At 49.4% G+C, this 25,785-nt stretch overlaps 1 protein-coding gene and 1 long non-coding RNA gene across 2 annotated transcripts; one reads left to right on the plus strand and one right to left on the minus strand.

Moving 5' to 3' along the window:
* Positions 1-1,239: 1,239 nt before the first annotated feature.
* LOC100282371 (uncharacterized) lies at positions 1,240-5,010 on the plus strand. The gene is made up of 4 exons (NM_001155283.2): positions 1,240-1,482; positions 2,786-3,080; positions 4,287-4,379; positions 4,490-5,010. The coding sequence occupies exons 1-4, from the start codon at positions 1,304-1,306 to the stop codon at positions 4,862-4,864; spliced, it is 942 nt and encodes a 313-aa protein (NP_001148755.2). The 5' UTR covers positions 1,240-1,303; the 3' UTR covers positions 4,865-5,010.
* Positions 5,011-6,566: 1,556 nt separating this feature from the next.
* On the minus strand, positions 6,567-10,808 carry LOC103641738 (uncharacterized). The gene is made up of 2 exons (XR_002265661.1): positions 10,171-10,808; positions 6,567-6,903 (listed from the first exon to the last, which is right to left on the minus strand). It is a non-coding gene; the product is annotated as an uncharacterized lncRNA (long non-coding RNA).
* Between the last annotated feature and the right edge of the window lie 14,977 nt (positions 10,809-25,785).

Below are 25,785 nucleotides of genomic sequence, written 5' to 3' on the forward strand. Positions count from 1 at the left end.
TTACTAAGTAATAAATAAATAGTAACTACTTATTAACTAATAACTATATAGTAAATATTAAATGACCACATCAAACGAAATTACATAATCTATGAATAATGTACGAAAACAATGTATACCTGAGATCGCGTACGAGTCCAACTAACGGTGAAGAAGGTCAAGTCGGAAGAACACCTATGTACAAAAAATACTATTGTCAATAAAAAATTTGGCAGCATCTCTCCTGTAAAGTGATGTTTCTAAAACCTGCAAATAAACGACAACACGATGGTTGCCAACACAGAAAACTGCACGATATCTACATAATAAATAATATGCTGAACATGTAATATCAATGTGCTAAACAAAATGCTACAAGTATATGCTAAACCCTTTATAATCACTGAATTTCCTCCATTAACAATATGCTACCAATTTACTAACTATATAATCACTAACAATATGCTAAACACTAACAATATGCTAAACAAGTGAATAACTAACTATTTACTAAACACTAACAATATACTAACAATATGCTAAACAAGTGAATAACTAACTATTTACTAAACACTAACAATAGCTAACAATATGCTAAACACTAACAATTTACTAACTAAGTAAAACTAAGTAAATAAAAACAATTACCTACTGGCGGTGGCAGAGATGGGCGCGTGGAGGAAGCTCCTGGCGTCGGGCGCCGCGCGGAGGAGCTTGCGGCAGCGGGGGCCACGGTGGCGGGGCGCGCGACGGCAGAGGAGCTCGCGGCGACGGTGGGGCTTGCGGAGGAGGTCGCGGAGGAGCCGGCGACGACGCTCTGGTCTTCGGGGGGCAGCCGTGATAAGAGGCGGCGTGGTCAGAGGACAGAAACGCAGTGAAGGAACAAAGAAGAGAACGCGGTGAAGAAACGGACCACTCAGTTAAATTCTAGCTCGGCGCTAAGATCTGTGGCGTCGAGCTAAGGGTCCAAAATTGAGATTAAAATTTTTTAAGATCTAAACGTGATTTTATTACCGATAAAGGGCTAAAATGCAAAAAAAAACTCGGGGCGGCGGGAGGGGGAGGGACCTGTTTTTCCCGTGCGGTCAACGAACTTCCCAAATCCCAATCGCGTCGCGCACCACCCGCAGTTAATCCGAGCCGTCTATCGCGCTTCTACACGGCCGACCTTCTGTGACAGTTCGGGCACCGACGTCCGTCTCCGTACTTCCGGCTGTGTGCGAACTGCGAACGCGTGATCGGGACCCTCCGCAAACGCGACGCGAAGGTCAGCACGGACAACTCTATCCCTCCGCCGCGACCCTGACCCCCCACCTCGTCGGCGATGAGTTTCTCTTCCAACGGCGGGAAGAAGCCGGCTCCCGGCGGCGGCCGCAGGGGTCCCGCCATCCGCACGCTCGCTGACATAAGCCGTGGGCCCGCCGGCTTCCCAGGTGCCGGAGGCGGCGACAGCGGCAGCGACGACGACGAGCCACAGGAATACTACACCGGTGGCGAGAAGAGGTACATCTCAGCCCCTCTCGGGGACCTGTGTTTCCTGATTGACTTTGTTGGGATTTGCCTGCGATCGTGCGTACGAGCATCGGAATCGCCGCTTCCTAGTTTTGCGATCTAGTTAGGGGTGTTTGTTTTGAGCTTAAATCGGATTTTGGCTATCAGAATCAGCTTCTAGCAGCCAAATCATTCGCTTCTCGGTCCGCATCAGTCCGTTTCTGTGAATCTTTTTGGTGAAAATCATCCATATCAACATGAACACAGATTCCGCCAAGCTGTCACGACGAGAGGAATTAGATTCTAAACCCTATGCTAAACTCTATGGGTTCCTTCATCTTCCTCCGTATGTAAATCCCACGATATTCAGATTCTTCTCACAGACACATACTCTAGAAATTTAGATTCTTAGAAAAACTTGCTAGAAAAAAAATCTGTTTGACCAAACAGGCCAGAAGCCGCTTAACACTCTAGCCCGAAGCCGCTTAACACTCTAGCTAGGTCTATGCATTTATTTGGGCATGTTGCTTGATTATATAAATTCAGTGTAGCTTGCACACAAATACAATTATATGAAAGGAAAACATGCCATTCCCTGGTGTTGAGGGAATGACTTTGGGTATATTGAATGCCAGTTCGAGGATGTGCTTTTAGGTCTTGATTGAGAGTGCTTGCTTTCGTGTCTTTCTTAGCCGAACTGGAAATGCCAGGACTATGGGGAAGGGTCCCTCGAGTGAGACACGAGATGGCTAGTGTACAAATTCTGTCTATCTGAGAAAGGCGCTGATTACAGCTCATTCCTTGGATGGACCATAGGTCTGGTGCTAGAATCTGGAACCGTCGATGGACTTATTGATCGGGTTGGCACTTAGGTGTGTTGCTGGAGAAGGGTTTTTATGTTGGAGTAAAAAGGAAGGCAAATCCTTAAAAGAGGAACAACAACTATTGAGCTTATTTTTTGGCTTCAGACTAACTATAGAATGAAGGGCAATCAAACAAAAAGTAATATTCATAGTTAGTATTTTCACTTATAGGTGGTTCTTCTTCCTTTGAATGATATAAGGCAATATATTGTAGCTTTACGGTCCATTACTTGCCTCATTTTCAAAGGCATCTTGTTCTGTTTTTTGGACCATGCTTTGTTCCATCTAGATCTTATGCAGAAGCAGAACATTGATAATATCTCCTTAATGCTTAGCTCCACATTTGGCTCTAGAGAAAATCTCCACAAAATAATAGGGAATTTAAGTTTGTAAGGTTGACTTGTGCTCTTTTGTCTTGTAAGTAATTTTATATTTGTCTTTGTAATGTGCAGTGGAATGCTTGTTCAAGATCCAACAAGAAGAAATGATGTGGATGCGATATTTGAACAAGCCAGACAAGCGGGTATCAAAGGAATGCCTCCTCCTCTTGGTGGCGAGTCTTCCAGCTCTAGGAGCTTTACAGGGACTGGCCGACTTCTTACAGGGGAGACAATATCATCTGCTGCACCTCAGGAACCAGTACCAATTCGAGTACGCCACAATATACATTTGTGGAACAATGGCTTTAGTGTGGATGATGGTCCACTGAGATACTACGACGATCCTGAAAATGCAGAGTTCCTTGAGGTGATTCATTTTTACATGATATTTCTGAATGTTTTGATCTATTCCAAGTATCCCCTCTTTTGCAAGGGCAGACCTGGTGCCGTGGTGAAAGCTGTGTCACTGTGTCACCAGGTCGCGGGCTCGAAGCAGCCTCTCCGCATTTGCGAGGGGAAGGCTTTCCTCGCTTTATCCCTTCCCTAGCCCCACTCATGTGGGAGTCGTTGGCACTGGGTCTGCCCTGCCCATTTGTTCCCTCCTTTGTGAATAAGATAATGTTTAAGAATTTGTGCCATCAAACTTTAGAAACTCCGATCACTTATGTTATTATGTATACGCAAGAAACACGTAAAAAGGAAGGAAGGGGGGGGTACAAACTTATTTCCTCATTAGTCCTGACTAACTAATATTTCGATTATACTGTGTTGTTTTGTAGATGCCTATTTAACAGCAATCACTTTAGGGCTGTTTCCCTGGTCACCAAACCACCCCTTGTTGTGCTTATAATGCTCATTTCTCATGCTGTCATTTTCATTTTGTTGTGGAAGGTTGGACCATTTTCCCTTCAGATGTTCCAGAACATTTTGGTTGATGACTTAATTAGTGAGCTATCATATTTCAAATGCCATTTACTCCCTTTGTCCTAGAATAGTGAACATTTTAGGATCTATCATGGATACCAGTGCTCAAGGCAAAAAGATCTTAGTACCACTAGGAATAGAGAGATGTATTAGGAAAAGAAAAAAAGTGTATTGGGTTGGGGAGAAGAGAAAGGTAGATTGAGAAGTAAGAATGACAACTATCTTTGGACAAAATTTGAATGCTATGAGGTTAAGTATTTTGAGATGGAGTGAGTATGTTACCTCCATTATTACTTGAATTGGTTCTCCACCTGTGGAACTCAGAACTTGACTCTTAAAATTTGAGACAGATCTCAACTTTACTGTGCCATATTTCTATCTCTTGTGCCAGAAAATCATGAGCTGATCTGTCTACATCCTATGGTTCTATATAATTTTAGTTTTCCTAATAGGCCATGCATGCTCATAGTGTTGGGCTGTTTGTTTTGTTTTCTTAGGCATAAAGATTTGTCGAGCTATTATTAAGTTCTTCTTACTTAAGTCTATAGTAACAGGACATCACAGTATCTTTTGAATGGGACATGTAAACATGAATAGTTGAATGCCTTCATCGTTCTCACACTAACTGTATGCCGTTTCGGGTTTTCAGAGCCTTAAGATGTCAAAGTGCCCCAAGGAGCTGGTGCCTACTGATGGAGAACATGTTGATGCGTCTGTTATTAGAAGGATGGAAGATTACAGGGTGAGCCCTCTTAACTTTTGCCCTTGCATGGGCATATGGATGTATTCTCATTGATTAGCCATTACCTTGATTCCAGTACTTATATGTCCTTCCTGGTTTTATTCATGTAGGAACCTGTAAGGCCTCGATCAGCTTTCCAGGGTGTTGGAAGAACCCTTGGTGGTGGACCTTCCCCAGATGAGAGCGCAACAGCTGCTCCTGCATCAGCGGCCCCTGCTGCTTCGAGGTCCGCTGGCGTTGTCGTGGATGACTCCCAGCCATTTACGTCCATACAGCTGAGGCTGGCTGACGGCACTCGCATGGTCGCCCGGTTCAACATGCACCACACCGTGGGAGACATCAGGTCCTTTATAGACGCAGCTCGGCCTGGAGCTGCAAGGCCTTATCAGCTGCAGACGGGTTTCCCTCCCAAGCAGCTGGCTGACCCAACGCAGACCGTGGAGCAAGCTGGGCTTGCAAACTCTGTTATCATGCAGAAGATGTAAATGCTTCGGCTGGCAACCTGGGGAGCTCGGATGCATCGTACTGCATCTTCTGAAAACCGTAATATTATGGTTGATCATGTTATCAGATACTGCTCTGGTGCATCATTCTCATTCATGGTTACTTACAGTAGCATCTGGTGCCTCGTTGGGAGCACAGGAGTTTATAATTCATCTAGGAACTGAAGTATGCTTTCTGATTTACGGCAGAGCGCCGAATCGATGGTTATGTATGTCTGGTTATAACCAACCATTGCATCACTATTTTTCATTTTTAATATTGGTGTTACGATATTTCGTGTTGCCATGGCCGCTTCCTTCAAATTGAAGCGCGACTCGCAAGTCGCAGCATAATTAGCTAGCCTGTTCGGATTGAGTCATTACAACTCCATTACTTTATAGGCAATATCATGTTCACTTTGGATTAAAGCCAATTATTTAGATCGCTGCAGCTACAATTTATAAAGACAAAAACGTTAGGTACGGATTAAAGTAAGCAAAGATGCTAGGGATTAGGTTGCAGCATATGTTTAACATTAAAACTCGGCATATGGGCCAAAGCCTCACACATGGAAAAAAAATGAAGAGTGGCTGGGATGAGGGGCGGACCTATGTTAGTTGGAGTAAGGGCATATGCCCCGCTCGTTTTTATCTCGCAAGTATTAGACAATTTTTTATCATTAAGTTTCCTGCTAAATCTAACTTAAATGTCCTCGCTCTGTTATTTTGATAGTAATTCTTATAATTGTGCCCTCACTCTTGTTTTGTCCTGGGTCCGCCTCTAGCCTAGGATAGTCAGTAGTGCCTTCTTGGCAAGAGAATCAGCCAACTTGTTGGGTCTCTAATTTTGTACTTTTCTTGCTTGTGTGATTATCAGAAGTTCAGCGATGAGTTACCGCAATGACCAAATGCCCAGGCCAGGGTGTGTGCGTGGAGATCCAACACGTATTAACGTAATAACATCAGCAACAGTTTGATATATTATCAGTAAACAGCGTCGCCTTCTAAATATTGAGTGCCACCGCAAGTTCTGCACCTAATAAAAGGAAAGCTTGTATGTCTTATGCACGGTGGGTGGATGGACCTCAAAGTTAGGAGTAGGAATTTGTGTAGAAGGATTTGAATCAAAGACCGTGTTAACTGCCAAACAGCAGGCTCTATCAATTGCATGCTTTAGCTTCACACAACACCTTTTTGAATGGATCGATCTTTGTTACTAAATCTATAATCATTCCTAGCCTTCCAAACGCACCATACAATGTCGGGCAATTTAAGAAGACAAGCTTATGTTCATGTACAATGCTATGGTTTTTTTTTCTATGGTTTTACTTAACGCCCCGTTTGGATCACTGGAATTGAATTCCATTCTAATAATAGTAATTTCGACATATATTAATTAAGCTAATTCACTTTTATACAAAATATATTTGTATACTATTATTAGCAAGATGTCCTACATATTTATGTGCTACATTTTTATTATAGAGGAGTAGAACGAAGAGTGTCATGTAAGTTACAGATTAGAAACAAATTCTAATCATGCATAAAATCATTTCCTATCCTCCACCCTATGAATTTGAGATAAGCTTATATCTAAACTTTAGAAAGTGGTGGAATGTCAAATTCTAAACTAAATAAGTTATTTTATTGAGTGAATTCCAATTCATTTAAAATGAAGGGATTCAAACGCCATGTAAGACTAATATAATTTAACGTAGGACTAATTAGGATCTCTTAATTTTTTTTAGGACGAGACGATAACTTGGGCAACAAACAATACAAGCACACAACATCATCGTTAGTTTTGACCAAAAACTAAAACACAAAGATGTTGAAAACTTGCGGCTGCTTCGGCTCCTCTTCGATCTCTGTTAGAAACTGTGCAGTCCTGTGGCGTAGCGACCACGAGCTCCAACTTGGTGTGCTGGTGTTTGCGGAAAGAGAAGATCCCTCAAAGACTCCTTGGCCTCTGGCTCCTCCAGATCCGCCGTAGCTATTGTACAATGCCCAAACGATAGTTGTCATAGTTGTTCATTTTTGACCTATGCATGATGGCATCGGACAAATTAAAAAGAGATAGCACCGTCAAGATTTTGAGCTAGGCAGCCCCTTTATATTCCCATTTGTGATGAGTGTTGGTGATTTCTTTATAGTCTTCTGGCATCTTAATTATTCTCATACGCGAGCACATGCATAAACACAACACTATTATTATCTGGATAAATAAATGGCTAATCATTTTAAAGGGCATTATATGTCCCTCTCGATTAGTCAAAAATAACTGCCATCATAGTTCGGTTGCAAGCACAAGCTTGAAGACTGAATTATAGACGCCAATATCTCTTCTGAAATTTGAAATAGACTTTTGGAAATGTCGTTGCAATATATATTTGTGTTCACAAGTAGTTTCAGTAAGATAGTATACCTTTGTTGTATCTATAGGTTTCATACTATTATGATCAAATGGTCAAACTAGAGTCTTACAGTGATGGTTGTGTTCCTCCCATAAGACACAATAGATCGTGATTAATTAGAGTATGAAGGGGTTGTGTCAGATCCCCTGGGCTAGCAATTAACATAGAAAATTATTTCTGCTCTATATAAATAGGAGGACTAATAGGTGAACTAATTTTTTTAGTCAATCCTTCAGCTGACTTTTAGGTCTACCTAATAATTAGCTTTAGCCGATTTAAACAGACTCTAAACACCAGAGGTGTCTCACAATCCAAAATGATTGAAAGTCAATATCTACATACTCTTTACAACTAATTTAATCTTCTTAGTATTATGTCAACAAGTTTCCATTTAACTGTGCTACACTCGTAGCAGTATCTCCAGCATTGACATCATATACTAATTAATATCTACATACAAGCATTCAAAATTTGTACTCAAATATAAGTGATTTATAGGAGACAGAAATGAGAACAATTTAGATTAAATAATAACATAAGTTTGGTAGGTACTATATGCTACTTACTCCCTCTGTCCTAATTAAATTATGTTTTAGAAAATTAGTGGATTCATATAATACTTCATGTATATGTTTTATATATGAGTCTTGATTTATCATCATCCATTAAACATAGACATAAAAACTAAGAGCTAAAATGAATACTATTTTGAAACAGAGAGAGTACCATTTATCAACAAATCAACATTAATTATGTTGACGTTAGCATCCTATTAGGAAGTAAAGTGAGAGCATATGCATTTTTTTGTTCGCTCTTAATCTATATATAGAAGAACTTTAAACTACACTATATTATAGGAGAAAGAGGGTACGTATATATGGCAGTAACTGGGTATATCAAGTACTATTAGGAAATAAAACATGCATAGTTGGCTAGTTGCACAAGAAATAACTAGTAGCAACAAAGTTAATTAAACATATGGACGATTTCATCTAGTAGAGAAGAGTGTGTATATATATGTGATGTCCTGCCGGATCCCATGAGCCAAAATGTCAGCATCAGAAAGAATTCTTTAGTTTGATTCCAATCTTTCTATCTTGTAGCAAATTAACAAAAAACAAGTAGGATCTTTGTACATGAGACAAATGTTTTAATCAAACACATTTAGTAATAAAGGTCAATAATAGTGTATACATATGGAGAAAAACAAACAAAAATGTTATGCTTCAACCACAGCTCGTTCTACCAAAAGTAGTTGTCCAGATGAATCTCCTCCATATCGTATCCGTACAACAGGGGTGCACAACATCTCTAGGTAAAAGTTAAAGAACCAGACCAAATCACTACGACTACGAGGATACATATTTTCCAGCCATTTAGTATTTTGCATCCTATTCTAAACAAAGAAAATCACATTCTAGCTAGTAGAAAAAAGTATTTTATAATGACACTAGATCCAAGTTGATTTCCTAACTGCTAGAAGTTCTTCATCCTGAAACAAAATAAGTGACCTGCTAGCTGGTATTGTTCTTCAGTACAAAATAAAAAACACTTTCCCATTGTTTACTAACAAGCTCGGTACCAGTAGGGGCAGTGTAGCCCAAGTAGATAAAAACGATGAAGCCCCGGCTCTTAAACTGGACAAATATTCCTTTAGGAAACATTAACCGAACAATTACTTGAGATTATACACGAATCCTTAATAACGAAATGACACACATAGTATTTGAGATTATACATGAGTTGGTCATAATGAATTGAAATGACAGGTAATATAATATAAATCACGCATATTTATACTCTTCAATGGTTTTCTCTTTAATTTTAGCTGTAAACATAATATCCTCACATTGGGGGTTGTTGCATAGGAAAAGAGATCGATTAGAACGGAAGCAAGTATATGATAAAAGTTTATAAGCTAGCTAAATGTTGAGGTAGATGAGAGAGATAATAAATGAACTGTAAGCTTACAGCTGCCTTAGCTACAAGAACTAAGAAACTCTATGAGAGAGATAAGTAGGATCCTACATTAATAATGAAACTAACACTGCATAGACAGAGGTGCGTGCATGTATCATGTGACGCTAGAAGGGCTGCCTCTCAGCTAACTGGGCCAATACGATAGCATGACAATCTAGCAGCAGCAGAGCTAGCTTTAGCTTGGCACCAGAGCTGCACCTGCACCTCTCACAGTACAGATACTAATAGTATGCAATGCCCAAGAGAGATTTGTAGCAGTCAAAGAATCTTGTTTAGCAGGCTGTTGGTCTTTCTCAAGCTCGTGATTCGTGAATACGGTTGGGCTTTAGTTAATATGTTGCATGCATGCAGTATAGCTATAGCACTAGCATGCATGTATTTATTGAATCTAATTAATTAGCTTCACTTCTTCTCTACTAGCATGCACGTAATGAATCTAATTAGGTTCGCCTTCTTCTTCTCCTCACAAAAACAAGACACACATACTAAGGTAAAGCTAAACTTACAACTGCTTAGAAATAAAGCACGTTCCATAAGAATAGATCAAGGGAAGGTATATATGGATCGAAGCTAGAAGATGCAGATATATATATATATATTTCATGTTGTTCATCTGATCTAACACTATGTGATCAGCTTATCTCTCTAGAAGACAGCTGGGACAGTTATGGCCATATATATTCGGATCATAGACCAATCATGCAACACATTGCGTCAAACTGATCTCTGAACGAGGTTCCTCAGCTATAGAAAAAGCTCAAAGAAGAAATCCACATAACTAACAAAATATTACATGAATCAAACTCTGAATCAAAGAGTGATGGAAACAAATCAATCAAGACGAACGAATCTTGCTCTGTCTGCATAAACCATATATAGAGACAGAATAAGAACATGCAGGGATAACATACATACTCTTGCACAAGTACGTAGATCCTAGCTAGGAAAGAAGGATTTCGGACCAAGACGCTTGATTCCCCAAAGCCATGGCGGGCGCAGTGTTACAAAGAAGCTGAAGAGGAGCTGGAAGGAGGAGGGAGAACTGCACCGATCTGATGATGGCTTCTTGACTCGAATGACAGAAGTAGTACTGGATCGAATAGATCAACCACGCCATCATCATGCCATGCACCATGCATCTCTGTCTCTCTCTCTCTCTCTCTCTCTCTCTCTAGCTTTTTCTGCCACCTCCCCTTCTCTCTCCTCCTCCTCCGGCCCCTCGTACACCGGCCGCCGCCCCTCCGCTTAATTTCCTCATGGACTATAGCTTCTCCGGCCTCTTCCTCTTGGAAGTAGGTGGAGGAGACTCCTGAGAGGCGGTGAGGCAATCATGGTGACCGAGGGGCCCGAGGAGTCTGGGGCAGCATGATTGCATCTTGGAAGTAGGGGGATGAGAGGCAGAAGAGGCTCCTCGCATCACATGGTGTGGTATGATGGAGGCACATCTCACTATCTTGGTTTATTGGGCTCGCGCGACCTGCTTGCTGGTCTTCTTTCTAGGGGTCTCCTCTCCGGCTTTCCGACGGCAGTGCATTATGGTGGACTTTGGCCAATCTCCGAATTGAAGCTAGCTAGGGCATTTCCATTTCTATGGCCAGCCTTTGGCCTTACCTTGGAGTTGGAGCCAATAAAAGCAAAACAGCAACGAGAAACCGATAACATACTGGTATACTCTATAACAAATGATTCTTTGTATCACGTTATTCCATCCATATATACATCGATTAAAAGTTGGGATACATTAGATTATCTTCGATCGACACTGTTACTTGTCACATCTCCTATTTCAAACTTTACCTCTTATTTCAAACTTCACTCTAAAATATTATCTTCTTGTTAGTAAAACAAAAGGCATACTCCCTCCATCTTTGAATAAATAAATTTATATAGATATGTTAAATTCAACATGGAATGTAACAAGATGTGTCAAGCACTAGTAGAAAAAGGCTCAAAGACTGCGGTGCGGTATATTTTTATAGGCGGATTCGGTTATCAACCGTCTGTGCTATTTTTAGTGACGGATTATTAAGAAAACCATCACTAGAAATCGTATTTCTAGAGGTGGTTCCTTATGAAAACCGTCTGTAGAAATCCATGATTTCTAGTGGCGGTTTTCTTAAGAAACTGCCACTAGCAATCATTTTTATCTTTAATTTTTCGAGTTTTTCAAACGACCTCGTATGATAAAACCATCAAAATAAAAGTTGTAAATCTCTAAAAGTTATAAAACTTTGTAGTTGACAACTTTTTTATTTGAAATCATTTTGGCTCTCAAAAATTGTTCTAAATTTGTCAAATTTAAAATTCAAATTTTGCAAACGACCTCGGATGAAAAAAGTGTCAAAATGAAAGTTTTAGAACATAAAAAATTATTCAACTTTGTAGTTGACAACTGTTTTATTTAAATTTATTTACGGTCTCAAACAAGCAATTTACATTTAGTTGGTTGTAATATGTGGGCAACAAAACTACAAACTAGACACAAAACATGACATAGCCGGAGTGATAGAGGAGGGTACGCATGAGGGTGAGGTTAGGAGTTCGATTTCTAGCAACCGCATAGTACACAAAAAATTCCGCGACCTTCGACTTCGATTGAGACAGACAGGTGGGGTGGTGGGCCGCGAGGCCTCCGTAATAAATTTTTTTTGCTATTTTTAAAATCTGTTTTATGTTTCCTGGAAACGATTTTCACTGGCGGTTTTATTACGCCGACCGCCAGTGAAAATCGATTTCCACTGGCGGTTCTCAGTTACCCGCCTGTAAAAATGATGATTTCTACTGGCCCCTAGCACTGACGGTTACGAAAAACGCCACTGTAAATAGGTTTACGACCGTCACTATAGAGCTTATCTGTACTAGTGAAGTGATATATGACCTAGCACTGACGGTTACGAAAAACGCCACTGTAAATAGGTTTACGACCGTCACTATAGAGCTTATCTGTACTAGTGAAGTGATATATGACCGCTTCTAGCCGATCATAGCTAGCACTAGTCATCAATTTGGTTATGGCCAATTATTAGCAACCACACAAAATGGCTAGAGGGGAATTATGGCTAGGCTTCCTTACTACTCCAGCCATCGCCTTCCCCGTGAGGGCGCCGCCGTCGGCGAGGTCCTAGGTGGTGCCCGTATGTTTCTAGAAGGAAGTCGTGAATGAGAACGACAAACCCGGGGTGGAGTATGACGAGACGGCGATAGTAAATCGTCGTCATTCTACGACCGTACTCCAGGCATGTTCTTGTCAATTCCTTTTCTCTAATCCCCTTCACTGATTTTCTCTGATTTTGGGGATTTAGGGTTTCTGTTCTAGGGTTTCAAGAACCCGAGGGCCGAGTTCCTCTGTGATCCCCTAGACCGATCCACTATCTTCTCTATTTGTGTGATTTAGGGATTCAATTCTAGGGTTTGGGGTTTATTGAACCCCGATGATGGCTCTTCTTCATGTATTTGAAGCTAAGACTAGAGTTAGGGTTAGTACCCTAGCCACAGATTCCTTTCCGATTTCAGGCATTAAATCCCATTTCCTTAATCTATTTATGTTTTTGTTCTATTTTCGGGTTCAAACCATAGGAGAATCAAAATTCCCCTCAATCCCTCTGTGTTTATTTTCTATTATTGACTTGGATCTAATCTGAGTACATACTTCTAGGTTTAATTAACTTGGATTAATCTAAGCGGACAAAACAACACTGGCTTCTGATACCATTGATAGATGCTAGGCGTGTTGTGTCCCACTTAGTCAAAACGAGAGTTCTTAATCAAAAGACAAAGGATCTATACTTGTGCATAATCTGTTAACACATATAACAGAGGGGATTAAGGGTTACCGTCTTGTAGATCTTGGCACGATGGTGGTACCTTGTCGCCGCCACGGGGGATGTTGCCATCATCGCCGATGTCCTACAGAGGAGGGACGGGACCCAATCCCGTTGGGTGTTGGAGTCCATCGCCTTTAGAGAGAGCCTTTTCAGCTACTTGCACGCCTAGGCGATGGGAGCCTCACAATCGATTAGAGTTTGGGGTGAGGCATAGCGTTGGCTTATTCCTATAGCCCCCTTGGTCCTTTTATATGGCGTCGTGTGACTGGGGGCAACAACTAGGGTTAAAGTGCCCTCCTAATCAAGGGCGTGGGTTAAGGAGATGGTTAGTTAGGTTAAGCCCAATCCAGCCCCTGTTGACCAACTGTAGAGGACACACCCAACAATGATGACTAACTTTTTCTCATTTTAATCACCATAGAGATTAAATGGACCCTATCACAGTCCCCTGATAGGAAAATTCTCCTCAGAGATTCAAGGCATCGGGCCCATTGCCTTCTCTACTAGCAATTGTAGGCTAGGAGGCCGAGGGCGTGGCCGTCTAAAGCTATTTTCAATGGGTAGTATCATTCACATTAATGAGATGCCACATAAGATTTTTGCCGATGTGACAAGTCATTTAATAAAAGGGAGAAAATTGTATCTTAAACAAAATACTCCTTTGGCACAACATCTTAGGTTATGGCACAAAAACCAATGTTTGGATCCATTCTCATAGACATAACATCACACTGATTAAATAGTTTAAACATACAAGTATGATACTATGGGCCTATTTGTTTGGGATTATAATATGTCCAGATTATATAATTTCACTTTGTTAGGAAATAAAATAGACACAAAAATTTACGTGGAAAATCTCCTCCAATATGGAGGAGCAAACAACCACGAGGAAACAGATCCACTATCAATCGTAGAGTACAAGTTATAGGGAGGGCCTATATTTATAGGCGTACATGAAATCATATTCCAAGGCATATTCCAAATATATAAAAGGAATTAGAGGCATATTCCAACAAATCTCCCCTTGACTCTAAATTCATAGAACTGTTTCAAACACCACTAGGATGCTAAATTTGAATATCAGCCAAGTCTAAGGAATCATTAAACTTGGAACTAAAGCACGACTTCGTATCATCAAAATAACCTCTCTTCTGGAATGCAATAGAAACAGTTTCAACATCAAGTATTGAATATTGCAAGAAATAGAGATTATTCAAACGGTTGCCCTTCAAGATAATACGATTGTCAGGAGAAACCATAAGAACACTATCAATAGCAGCAAAATTGAATCCCATTGCTTCTAAAGTGCTAAAAGAAATAAGATTTCTCTTCAAATTTGGAACAAAACGGACTTCGATAAGTGTCGGCGTTTCGACCCCGGGGGGGTCCCTGGACCGACGAGTAAATTGTCGCTGCGTGCCCCAGTCCAGATGGGTCGGCGCGAGACGGAACACAAGGAGGGGAAAACCACGGCTTCGTGTTGTCCTGCGCCTAGGGTGGATGCGCTTGCAGTAGGGGGTTACAAGCGTTCTCGAGGGAGAGAGAGAGAGAGAGCCTGTCCATCAGCCCGTCCTCCCGCGCGGCCACCTCCCCGTACGAGGGCCCTGGACCTTCCTTTTATAGATGTAAGGAGAGGGTCCAGATGTACAATGGGGGGTGTAACAATATGCTAACGTGTCTGACAGAGAGGAGCTAGAGCCCTATGTACATGCCGACGTGGCTGTCGGAGAGGTGCTAGTGCCCTGTGCATGTGATGTCGTGGCCGTCGGAGGAGCGCTTGAGCCCTGTAAAAGCACAGCTGTCGGGGCTGTCGGGACCTTGCTGACGTCTCCTTGCTTCCGTAGGGGGCTGAGAACCGCCGTCGTCATGGGAGCACGCAGGGTGCCATCATTACTTGTTTACCGGGGCGAGCCAGATGGGACGCCGGTCTTGTTCCCCGTAGCCTGAGCTAGCTAGGGGTAGGGTAATGATGTACCCCCTGTGGCGTGGTCGGTTCGAGCCCAAGGTCGGGCGAGGCGAAGACTCCTCCTGAGGCCGAGGCCGGGGTCGGGTGAGGACGCGATTCCTTCTGAGGTCGAGGTCGAGGCCAAGCCCTGGGGTCGGGCGAGGCGGAGTCCACCTTTCGAGGCCGAGGCGGGGGCCGAGCCCCTGGGGTTGGGCGAGGCAGAGCTTCCTGTGGCGCCTGAGGCGGGACTTAGCTGTTGTCAGCCTCACCCTGGCGGGTGGCACAGCAGTCGGAGCGGGGCAGGCGGCGATGTTTTCCTGTCAGGTCAGTCAGTGGAGGGGCGAAGTGACTGCGGTCACTTCGGCCCTGCCGACTGAGGAACACACGTCAGGATAAGGTGTCAGGCGATCCTTGCATTGAATGCTCCTGCGATACGGTCGGTTGGCGAGACGATCTGGCCAAGGTTGCTTCACTGTGAAGCCTGTCCGAGCTGGGCCTCGGGCGAGTCGAGGGTGCGCCCTTTGCTTGAGGAGGCCCTCGGGCGAGGCGTGAATTCGCCTGGGTCTACTGTTCCTGCCCGAGGCTGGGCTCGGGCGAGGAGAGATCGTGTCCCTTAAGTGGACGGAGCCTTGACCTAAATTGCGCCCATCAGGCTTCTGCAGCTTGTGCTGATGGTGATTACCAGCCGAGTTTAGGAGTCTTGGGGGTACCCCTAATTATAGTCCCCGACAGTAGCCCCCGAGCCTCAAAGGGAGTGTTGGTACTCGCTTGGAGGCTTTGTCGCACTTTTTTGCAAGGGGATCGGCCTTTCTCGGTTACATTTTGTTCCGGTGGGTGCGCGCGAGCGCACCCGCCGGGTGTAGCCCCCGAGGCCTCGGAGGAGTGGTTTGACTCCTCCGAGGTCTTAATGCCTTTCATGATGCCTCGGCCGGTCTGGTTGTTCCCTCATGCGATCTGATCGTAGCCCGGTGCATGATCAGGTTCCGAGTTCTCGGGCTGGTATGTTGACGCTATCAACGGTTTGGCCGGAGCCGGGTTTGCAAGAGCAGCCCCCGAGCCTCTGCACAGAGCGAGAGGACGGTCAAGGACTGACTCGACTTTTATCATACGCCCCTTCGTCGCCTTTCCGCAAGGAGGAGGGGGAAAGCGCCATGTTGCCCTCGGAGGGCGCCGAACATGGTGTCTCTAGTGAGTTGCTAACGGGTGATCCGAGTGGACACCCGTGCCCCATTTGATAAGGGTCGGCTAGTGGCCTAGAGGCGCGCTCCAAAAGTACCTGCAGGTGATTTGCCGGACCCGGTCCCGTTTGATAGGGTCCGAGGGCTCGATGCCTCCCTCTGATGGGATTCCGTTACAGAATCGCTCCTGCTGGTCTCGGAAATGTCCTAGGGTACCTCGGGAGCGTAGGCCGAGCCTCGGCCATGTATCAGACGTACCTAGAGTCATCCCTCGCTTTGTGTGTTCTGGGGCGGCTGTCGAACCCTTCGGGGGGCCAGCCTTCGAACCCCTGATCAGTAGTGGGCGCGGAGCCCGAGTGCTCTGAGGCGGCCGTCGAACCCTTCCGAGGGGCCAGCCTTCGAACCTCTGATCAGTAGTGAGCCTGAAGCCCGCGTGCTCTGGGCGGCTGCCGAACCCTTCTGAGGGGCCAGCCTTCGAACCCCTGATCAGTAGGAGGGCTCGGGGCCCGCTTCCTTCGCGGAGAAGGATCCCTTCCGGAGTATCCCCTTTCCCGGTCCCTGTAGCAAGAGAGAGAAAGGGGAAGGAGAAAAGGATACAAATTTAAACGATATGGCACACCTTTTTTGACGCGATCATCATGGTGGAGGTGAAACGTCGCCCGCTTCACCTGCCAAAGGTGTCGCCTGCCCTGCCGCGAAGTTAATGCGACGGGACGGGTGGTTCGCGGGGCAGCCGTTGTGCGTGCGCGAGTCGTTCGAGGAACGGGCGTTTCGCCTTCGAGTTTGAATTTCGCGGCGGGTTCGGGCGAAGTGTTGAACGGGTCTTGCCCGGGCCTTTATATATCCGGAAGAGGGGCCGGTGGTGGTTCTTTACTCTGCTGCTCGCCTCCTGCTTTGGTTTCCGCAACCCAAGGGAATAGCTAGAGAAAGAAAACCACGCACCTTGTCCGCTCCGCCGCCACCCCCTTCGCTTGGCGATGGCCGACCGGGTAACCGTCGTTCCGCCGCGCGACCCGTGGCCTTTCTCCACCATCACGATGGACGATCTGGAGGCCCTTATCGCCGATGGCTTGCTCCGTCCCCTCTCTGGTGACCCGCAGCCGAAGTGGATGGTCCCTCCGAGCGGGGCCGGCCCGACCCCGCCGCCGGGGTATGTGCTGAGTTTCGTCTCCTTCCATGAGCGGGGGTTCGATGTGCCAGCAAGCCGTTTCATGCGGGCGCTCCTGCATTACTACGGGGTGGAGCTGCACAATCTCAACCCCAACTCCATCGTGCAAGCGGCCATCTTCGCGGCGGTTTGCGAAGGCTTTTTGGGGATTGACCCCCACTGGGATCTATGGACCCATCTCTTCTCCGCGGAGCCTTTTGCCTTGACGACGGGGGAAAAGAAGGTCCGCATGGCGGTGCGGGCCGGTGGCTGCATCCTCCAGTTGAGGCAGGCGCGCGCGCAACAGTACATCCACGCCATCCTTGTGTCTTCGAACAAGGGGTGGCAGCGTCGGTGGTTTTACCTCCGGAATGACGATGGGAGGCTCCCGTCGTTTTCTCAACGAGTGGTGACTGCCGCCGGCAGCAACTGGCGCTATGGGGCCGCGCGCGAGAAACAGGAGAATCTCCAGCCCCTTCTGGAGGCCTTGCAGGAGCTGCGAGACGGAGGGCTTACCGCCGCGGGGGTGGTTGCCGCCATCCATCGCCGGAGGGTGCTTCCCTTGACAGAGCGGCGGTTGCCGCTTTCGGAGATGATGCCGGGGGTCGACTTGGAGGGTTCGCAGATGTCCTCGGTCCCCCTCTCCGCCGATGACCTCCACATGCGGGTAGCGGGCACGGTAGGGAGGCTGGACGCCGGCGCCCTTACCTAGCCCTTGATGCGTCCCGAGCGTGGGTGCATGTCCCTGGTGAGTGTCCGCTCCTTCTTCTTTCTTGTGTCAGATTACCCTTGGTTCTCACAGTCAGGATTTCCGTCCGTCTCCAGGAGTTGGGGTGTCACAAGCCTTCTCTGCCACCGGTCCCGGAGGACGCGGTGGATCGAGCCACACGGAGGGTCGCTGCGGAGAAGAAGAAGGTGAAGAAGGACACGAAAAAGGCTCGGGCTCGCGAGCGGATGCGGGCTCGGGACGCCTTGGAGAGGCACCGTCGGAGGCAGGAGAGGGACGGGCTCCCGAGGGAGACGTCGCCGGAGACGCCTGACGACGACGATGACGACGATGATGATGAAGACGACGACATGGCGGACGCCTTGGCCTCAGCCCAGATCTGAGGCTGGGCCAGGGGTCGTCGAGCCAGCCCCCGAGTGGGCTGGCGCCGTCGGTATCTAGGGCCGGGACATCAGGGTCCCGGTCCGAAGAATAGGGGCAGGCTGAGGGGGTACTTGACCCCTTGGCCGAGGTAGTTGAGGTGACCCCGGGGAGTCAGGCCGACCCGCCTGTCCCCCAAGAGCAGTCGCCCGTGCCGGCCGCACAGGAGGTTGATCCTCAGATCATCGTGACTGCGCCTGGGCGGACCGTCCCTTCGGTGCCCCGGGCGCCCGAGGCGGGGACGGTGCCGAAGTCGGCAGCGGGGCAAACCTCGGCAGTGCCTCCGGGGACCGAGGCCCGAGGGGCCTCCCCGCAGGCACGATTGGCCTTGGTCCGGAGCGGGTAAGTATCTGAGGATACCTCTGTCCTGGCTCCTTCTTCGTGTGTCCTGATCCTGCTTTTCCTTTTCCTCCCAGCAAACGAAGGCACGGTTCGGCCGGTCTGGCTACTCGGAAAGCCCTTAAGACGGTGCCGGCTTCTGCAGCCAGTGCCGCACCATGCCACGCCGGTCGGCTGGCCTTCACACAAGATGCCCCCAAGCGGGGGGCTCAGGCGGCACGAGTTGCCATGGGGCGAGCTCCCCAGGCTGACCCCTCCGTCAAGGCGGCCATCGTGCCGGGGGAAACTGCTGGCGCGGCCGTGGCCTTGAGCCCACCTGACGGGCTGCCGGCGCCGGCACCAGCTTCTGCCGAGGCTGTTGTTGTTCTGCCCGTGGAGCCACCCATCGCCGCCGATGCTGAGATGGCTGAGGCGCTGCTACTCGAGGTCGATGATCGGAAGCCTGCCTCCTTAGCTGAGGAGGTACCCGATGCGTCGACTGCAGGGGGTCCCGACGCCTTGGAGGAGGGGGCGCAAAACCGCGGCCCATCCTGGGGAGCGACGACCTTATCCCCGCGCGGTGCGATCCCAATGAGCGGTGTGGACAGGCGCTCCGGTTCTGGACCCGTGGCGCCTCGAAACCCCTCTTCGTCCTTGATGATGAGCGGGAGGAGCAGTCTCGGGATGAGCTCCATGAGTGTGCCGAGGCAGCGATGGGGTCGCTTAGGTCGACCATGGAGGTCCTTTCCAGGAACGTTCCCAGGATCCTCCAGGTAAGGATTTCAGGCGTACCTTTCACGTGACCAGGGCATTCTTTGTGACGCCCTGCTTCCCTTCCTCAGGATCTGACGGATCTGAGCACCGCGAAGTCATCGTTCATCCGCCGCGAGGCTAATGTCTAGGGTTAGCTGCGGTTCCTAAGGGCCACGCTTACTGAGGCTACCGAGCGCCTCTCCCAACGGAGCGCCGAGGCGGCGGACCTTCGGTTGCTCTGTGATGAGCTAGGGGTGGAGATAGCGGCGACACGCGCAGAGGCGCAGCAGCGGCAGTTGGAGCTTGGCCAGGTCATCGGCGAGCGGGACCAATCTCGGAACCAAGCTGCCGAGGCTGAAAGCCGGGCTAAGGCCCTTGGGGGCCAGCTAGCCGAGGTGTCTGCCCGGGCCAGAGCCCTTGCGGCGGACCTGGCCGTGGCCATCGGGTCTGCCCAGTCCGCCCGAGCCGCAGCCTCAGAGCAGCGTGCCCGGGCTGAAGGTATGTCTTGGCCGCTTTGAGACTTCGATTCAGCTTCATTCTTCAACTCGTGTCTGAAGAATTCTGTTTTGGCTGTTTGCAGAGTTCGAGTCAGCCCTCAACGAGTCCACCAAGGCACTTGCCCAGGCGGCTGAGCAGAAGGAGGTCGACCGCGTGGCCATGTCCGAAGCTATCTCGGCCTTCTGCTAGGTCTTTGGTCTTGACGACGTCCCCTCGGGAAGCTCCCCCCAGAGTCGCCTGCAGGCCTTGGGCGGCCATATGCGCGGCAGACTCCGCGAGGCGCTGCATCATAGCGTTAGGCGGGCCTTCGCCGTGCTCGCTTCCCACTACGATGTGGATCTGGAGCGGCTCAGTGAGGGGTACTGTCTTCCCGACGAAGATGAAGCTGCCCTGGCCAAAGTTCAGAGGCTTGACGTGGCCGTCGCGGGCCCAAGCGCAGTGTTGGCGTCCTCCTTCGAGGTGGAAATCCTTCCGCTTGCGTCGCCGTCCAAGGCCGGGTCGGATCTCGCCGAGGGTGGAAACGGCGCTGAGGGTGGAGATGAAGCCGAGGGTGCTGCTCCTCCCCCGGGCGATGCCTGATTCTGCTGGAGCAGTTTGTTTTGAACATGCATGTGTCTTTCGCGGCCGCCGAGGCCTGAACACTTTGTCGTCGTGTTATAAAGCTGCGTTTCTTTTCCTCCTGTTTCGAGTATCCGGACTTGTTCGTCAGTAGCAGAATCGCTTATCCGAGTAAGAGTTATTTTTCGCGGGAGGTGACGAGTGAGGTATCCGTATCCCGGAGGCGTAGGAGTCCCTTGGCTCGGTCGGCCTTGCCGATTACATGCGCTCTTATTCGTTTCGCGGGGTTCTGTTACTGATATAGTCGGGAAACATGAAAGTCGTTTTGGTAGAAGACTTTTTCTGAGGAAAATTTTGACGCAGAGGGGGTTCCCCCCTTCTAGCCCCCGAGGGAGGGTCAGGCTTTGCCGAGGCAAGGCTGACCCTTCCTTGACGGTTAGACTCTATTTGTGTAAGTAAAGAGAACGAGGTATATGAACGACTTGAAAACATCTTAAGGGTAAAAGCGACGTAGCTGTCGGATGTTCCAAGCGTTGTTGTAGACCTCACCTTGACTATTGGCCAGCTTGTATGTTCCGGGCTTCAAAATCTTGGCGATGATGAACGACCCTTCCTAGGGAGGAGTGAGCTTGTGGCGCCCTCGAGCGTCTTGTCGTAGCCGAAGTACCAAGTCCCCCACCTGGAGGTCTCGGGACCGAACCCCTCGGGCGTGGTAGCATCGTAGAGACTGTTGATACTGTGCCGAGTGTAGTAAGGCCATGTCCTGAGCCTCTTCCAGTTGGTTCAGTGAGTCCTCTCGGCTGGTCTGGTTGCTTCGGTCGTCATACGCCCTTGTCCTCAGAGAACCGTGTTCTAAGTCTATGGGCAAGATAGCTTCGGCCCCATAGACTAGAAAAAACGGCGTGAAGCCCGTGGCTCGGCTTGGTGTCGTCCTCAGACTCCAGACCACCGAGGGGAGTTCCTTCAACCATCGCTTGCCGAACTTGTTGAGGTCGTTGTAGATCCTCGGCTTAAGTCCCTGCGGAATCATGGCGTTGGCACGCTCTACCTGCCCATTCGTCATGGGGTGAGCTACGGCGGCCTAGTCCACCCGGATGTGGTGGTCCTCGCAGAAGTCCAGGAACTTCTTGCCAGTGAACTGGGTGCCGTTGTCGGTGATGATGGAGTTCGGGACCCCAAAGCGATGGATGATGTTGGTGAAGAACGCCACCGCCTGCTCGGACCTGATGCTGTTTAGGGGTCGGACCTCGATCCACTTGGAGAATTTGTCGATAGCGACCAGCAGGTGCGTGAAGCCCCTGGGTGCCTTCTACAAGGGACCGACGAGGTCCAGACCCCACACAGCAAACAGCCAGGTGATGGGTATTGTTTGCAGGGCCCGAGCGGGCTGGTGTGTCTGCCTTGTGTAGAATTGACACCCTTGGCAGGTGCGTACAATCCTAGTGGCGTCGGCCACCGCGGTTGGCCAGTAGAAACCTTGTCGGAAGGCGTTTCCAACGAGGGCTCGGGGTGCTGGGTGATGACCGCAATCCCACGAGTGCATTTCTTGCAATAGCTCCTGACCTTCGGTGATGGATATGCATCGTTGGAGGATGCTTGAAGGGCTGCGGTGGTAGAGCTCCTTCTCGTTACCCAGTAAGACGAACGACTTGGCGCGCCGCGCCAGTCACCGAGCTTCGGCTCTTTCGAGGGGTAGCTCTCCTCGGTGGAGATATTGTAGGTACGGGGTCTGCCAGTTTCGATTAGGCGGGACCCCATTCCGCTCTTCCTCGACGCGCAGTGCCTCACCTTCAGCGCTCGAGGGTGCCTCGGGCTAGGCCGAGGCCTCCCCGGGCTCGGGCGTGTTGTCGGTCTTGACGGAGGGTTGATGTAGGTCTCGGGAGAAGACGTCCGGGGGAACCGTTGTCCATCCCGAGGCTATCTTAGCTAGCTCGTCCGCAGTCTCGTTGTACCATCGAGCGACGTGGTTGAGCTCGAGCCCGTAGAACTTGTCTTCCAGGCGCCGAACCTCGTCGCAGTAGGCCTCCATCTTCGGGTCGCGGCAGTGGGAGTTCTTCATGACTTGGTCGATGACAAGCTGCGAGTCGCCACGAGCGTCGAGGCGCCGAACCCCTAGCACGATGGCGATGCGCAACCCGTTAACCAGAGCCTCGTACTCGACCATGTTGTTTGACGCCGGGAAATGGAGGCGCAGCACGTAGCGGAGGTGCTTCCCGAGGGGTGAGATGAAGAGCAGGCCCGCACCCGCTCCTGTTTTCATCAGCGACCCGTCGAAATACATGGTCCAGAGTTCCAGTTGGATCGGAGCTGCTGGAAGCTGGGTGTCGACCCATTCAGCCACAAAGTCCGCCAAGACTTAGGACTTGATGGCCTTCCGAGGAGCGAACGAGATTGTCTCGCCCATGATCTCCACCGCCCATTTTGCAATCCTACCTGAGGCCTCTCGGCACTGCATGATCTCCCCCAGGGGGAAGGATGACACCACAGTCACAGGATGAGACTCGAAGTAGTGTCGCAACTTTCGCCGCGTCAGAATTACCGCGTACAGTAGCTTCTGAATTTGCGGGTAGCAGATTTTGGTCTCGGACAGTACTTCACTGATGAAGTAGACCGGCCTCTGGACGAGCAATGCATGCCCTTCTTCTCGTCTCTCGACCACGATCGCGGTGCTGACCACCTAAGTGGTTGCGGCTACGTAGATCAAGAGGGCTTCTCCGGCAGCGGGGGGCACCAAGATGGGCGCGCTTGTAAGGAGCGCATTTAAGTTCCCGAGGGCTTCCTCGGCCTCGGGGGTCCAAGTGAAGCACTCGGTCTTCCTTAAGAGGCGGTACAGGGGTAGGCCTCTTTCGCCGAGGCGCGAGATGAAGCGGCTCAGAGCCGCAAGGCATCCCATGACCCTCTGTACTCCTTTCAAGTCCTTGATAGGCCCCATGTTGGTGATGGCCGCGATTTTCTCCGGGTTGGCCTCGATGCCCCGCTCGGAGACGATGAACCCCAGGTTCATGCCTCGGGGGACTCCGAAGACACACTTCTCGGGATTGAGTTTTACGCCCTTCGCTCTCAGACACTTGAATGTCGTTTCAAGGTCAGAGAGGAGGTCGTAGGCTTTCCTCGTCTTGACTACGATGTCATCGACGTAAGCCTCGACCGTTCGGCCGATGTGCTCTCCGAACACGTGGTTCATGTACCTTTAGTATGTCGTGCCTGCATTCCTTAAACTGAATGGCATAGTAATATAGCAGTACATGCCAAAAGGTGTGATGAAAGAGGTCGCGAGCTGGTCGGACTCTTTCATCCTGATTTGGTGATACCCTGAGTAGGCATCGAGGAATGACAGGGTTTCGCACCCAGCAGTGGAATCCACGATTTGATCGATGCGAGGCAGAGGGTAGGGAACCTTTGGACATGCTTTGTTTAGACTAGTGTAGTCTACACACATCCTCCATTTCCCACCTTTCTTTTTCACACGCACGGGGTTGGCTAGCCATTCGGGATGGAATACCTCTTTGATGAACCCTGCAGCCATTAGCTTGTGGATCTCCTCGCCTATGGCTCTGCGCTTTTCTTCGTCAAATCGACGCAGAGGCTGCTTCACGGGTCGGGCTCCAGCTTGGATGTCTAGCGAGTGCTCGGCAACATCCCTCGGCATGCCAGGCATGTCCGAGGGACTCCACACAAAAACCAATGCGTTCGCGCGGAGAAAGTCGACGAGCACTGCTTCCTATTTGGGGTCAAGCTCGGAGCCGATCCGGACTTGCTTGGAGGCGTCGTTGCTGAGGTCGAGAGGGACGGACTTAACCGCCTCTGTTGGTTCGAAGTTGCCGGCGTGGCGCTTCGCATCTGGCACCTCCTTGGAGAGGCACTCCAGGTCGGCGATGAGGGCCTCGGACTCGGCGAGGGCCTCAGCGTACTCCACGCACTCCACGTCGCATTCGTACGCGTGTCGGTATGTGGATCCGACGGTGATGACCCTGTTGGGGCCCGGCATCTTGAGCTTGAGGTAGGTGTAGTTGGGGACGGCCATGAACTTGGCGTAGCATGGTCTCCCCAGCACTGCGTGGTAGGTTCCTCGGAACCTGACCACCTCGAACGTGAGGGTTTCCTTTCGGAAGTTGGAGGGAGTCCCGAAGCGGACGGGCAGATCGAGTTGCCCAAGGGGCTGGACACGCTTCCCGGGGATGATCCCGTGAAAGGGCGCCGCACCGGCCCGAATCGTGGATAGATCGATCCACAAGAGCTCGAGGGTCTCGGCGTAGATGATGTTGAGGCTGCTGCCTCCGTCCATGAGGACCTCGGTAAGCCTGACGTTGCCGATGACGGGATCGACAACGAGCGGGTACTTCCCTGGGCTTGGCACGCGGTCGGGGTGGTCGCCTTGGTCGAAGGTGATGGGCTTGTCGGACCAGTCTAAGTAGACTGGCGCCGCCACCTTCGCCGAGCAGACCTCCCGGCGCTCCTGCTTGCGGTGCCGAGCCGAGGCGTTCGCCACTTGCCCACCGTAGATCATGAAGCAGTTGTGGACCTCGGGGAACTCCTCTGCTTTGTTGCCCTCCTTCTTGTCGTTGTCATGGCCTTTGCCACCTTCCGCCGGGGGCCCGACCCTATGAAAGTAGCGTCGAAGCATGACGCACTCCTCAAGGGTGTGCTTGACGGGACCCTGATGATAGGGGCACGACTCCTTGAGCATCTTGTCGAACAGGTTGGCCCCTGCAGGAGGCTTCCGAGGGTTCCTGTGCTCAGCGGCAGCGATAAGATCTGCGTCGGCGGCGTCGTGTTTTGCTTGCGACTTCTTCTTGCCCTTCTTCTTCGTGCCGCACTGAGAGGATGCCTCGTGGACGTCTTCCTGCTGGCGTCCCTGAGGCTGCTTGTCCTTCCGGAAGTTGGGCTCGACCGCCTCCTGACCAGAGGCGAACTTAGTGGCGATGTCCATCAGCTCGCTCGCCCTGGTGGGAGTCTTGCGACCCAGCTTGCTCACCAGGTCGCGGCAAGTGGTGCCGGCGAGGAACGCGCCGATGACTTCTGAGTCGGTGATGTTGGGCAGCTCGATGCGCTGCTTCAAAAATCGCCGGATGTAGTCCCGCAGGGATTCTCCTGGCTGCTAGCGGCAGCTTCGGAGATCCCAGGAGTTCCCAGGGCGCACGTATGTGCCCTGGAAGTTT

This window comes from Zea mays, chromosome 10 (genome assembly GCF_902167145.1).
Source record: "Zea mays cultivar B73 chromosome 10, Zm-B73-REFERENCE-NAM-5.0, whole genome shotgun sequence".
Taxonomy (NCBI): Eukaryota; Viridiplantae; Streptophyta; class Magnoliopsida; order Poales; family Poaceae; genus Zea; species Zea mays.

Coding starts and splice junctions, on each gene's coding strand:
- LOC100282371 (NM_001155283.2), top strand. CDS start 1,304: ATGAGTTTCTCTTCCAACGGCGGGAAGAAGCCGGCTCCCGGCGGCGGC. Junction 1,483..2,785: donor TACACCGGTGGCGAGAAGAG/GTACATCTCAGC, acceptor TGTAATGTGCAG/TGGAATGCTTGTTCAAGATC. Junction 4,380..4,489: donor GAAGGATGGAAGATTACAGG/GTGAGCCCTCTT, acceptor TTATTCATGTAG/GAACCTGTAAGGCCTCGATC.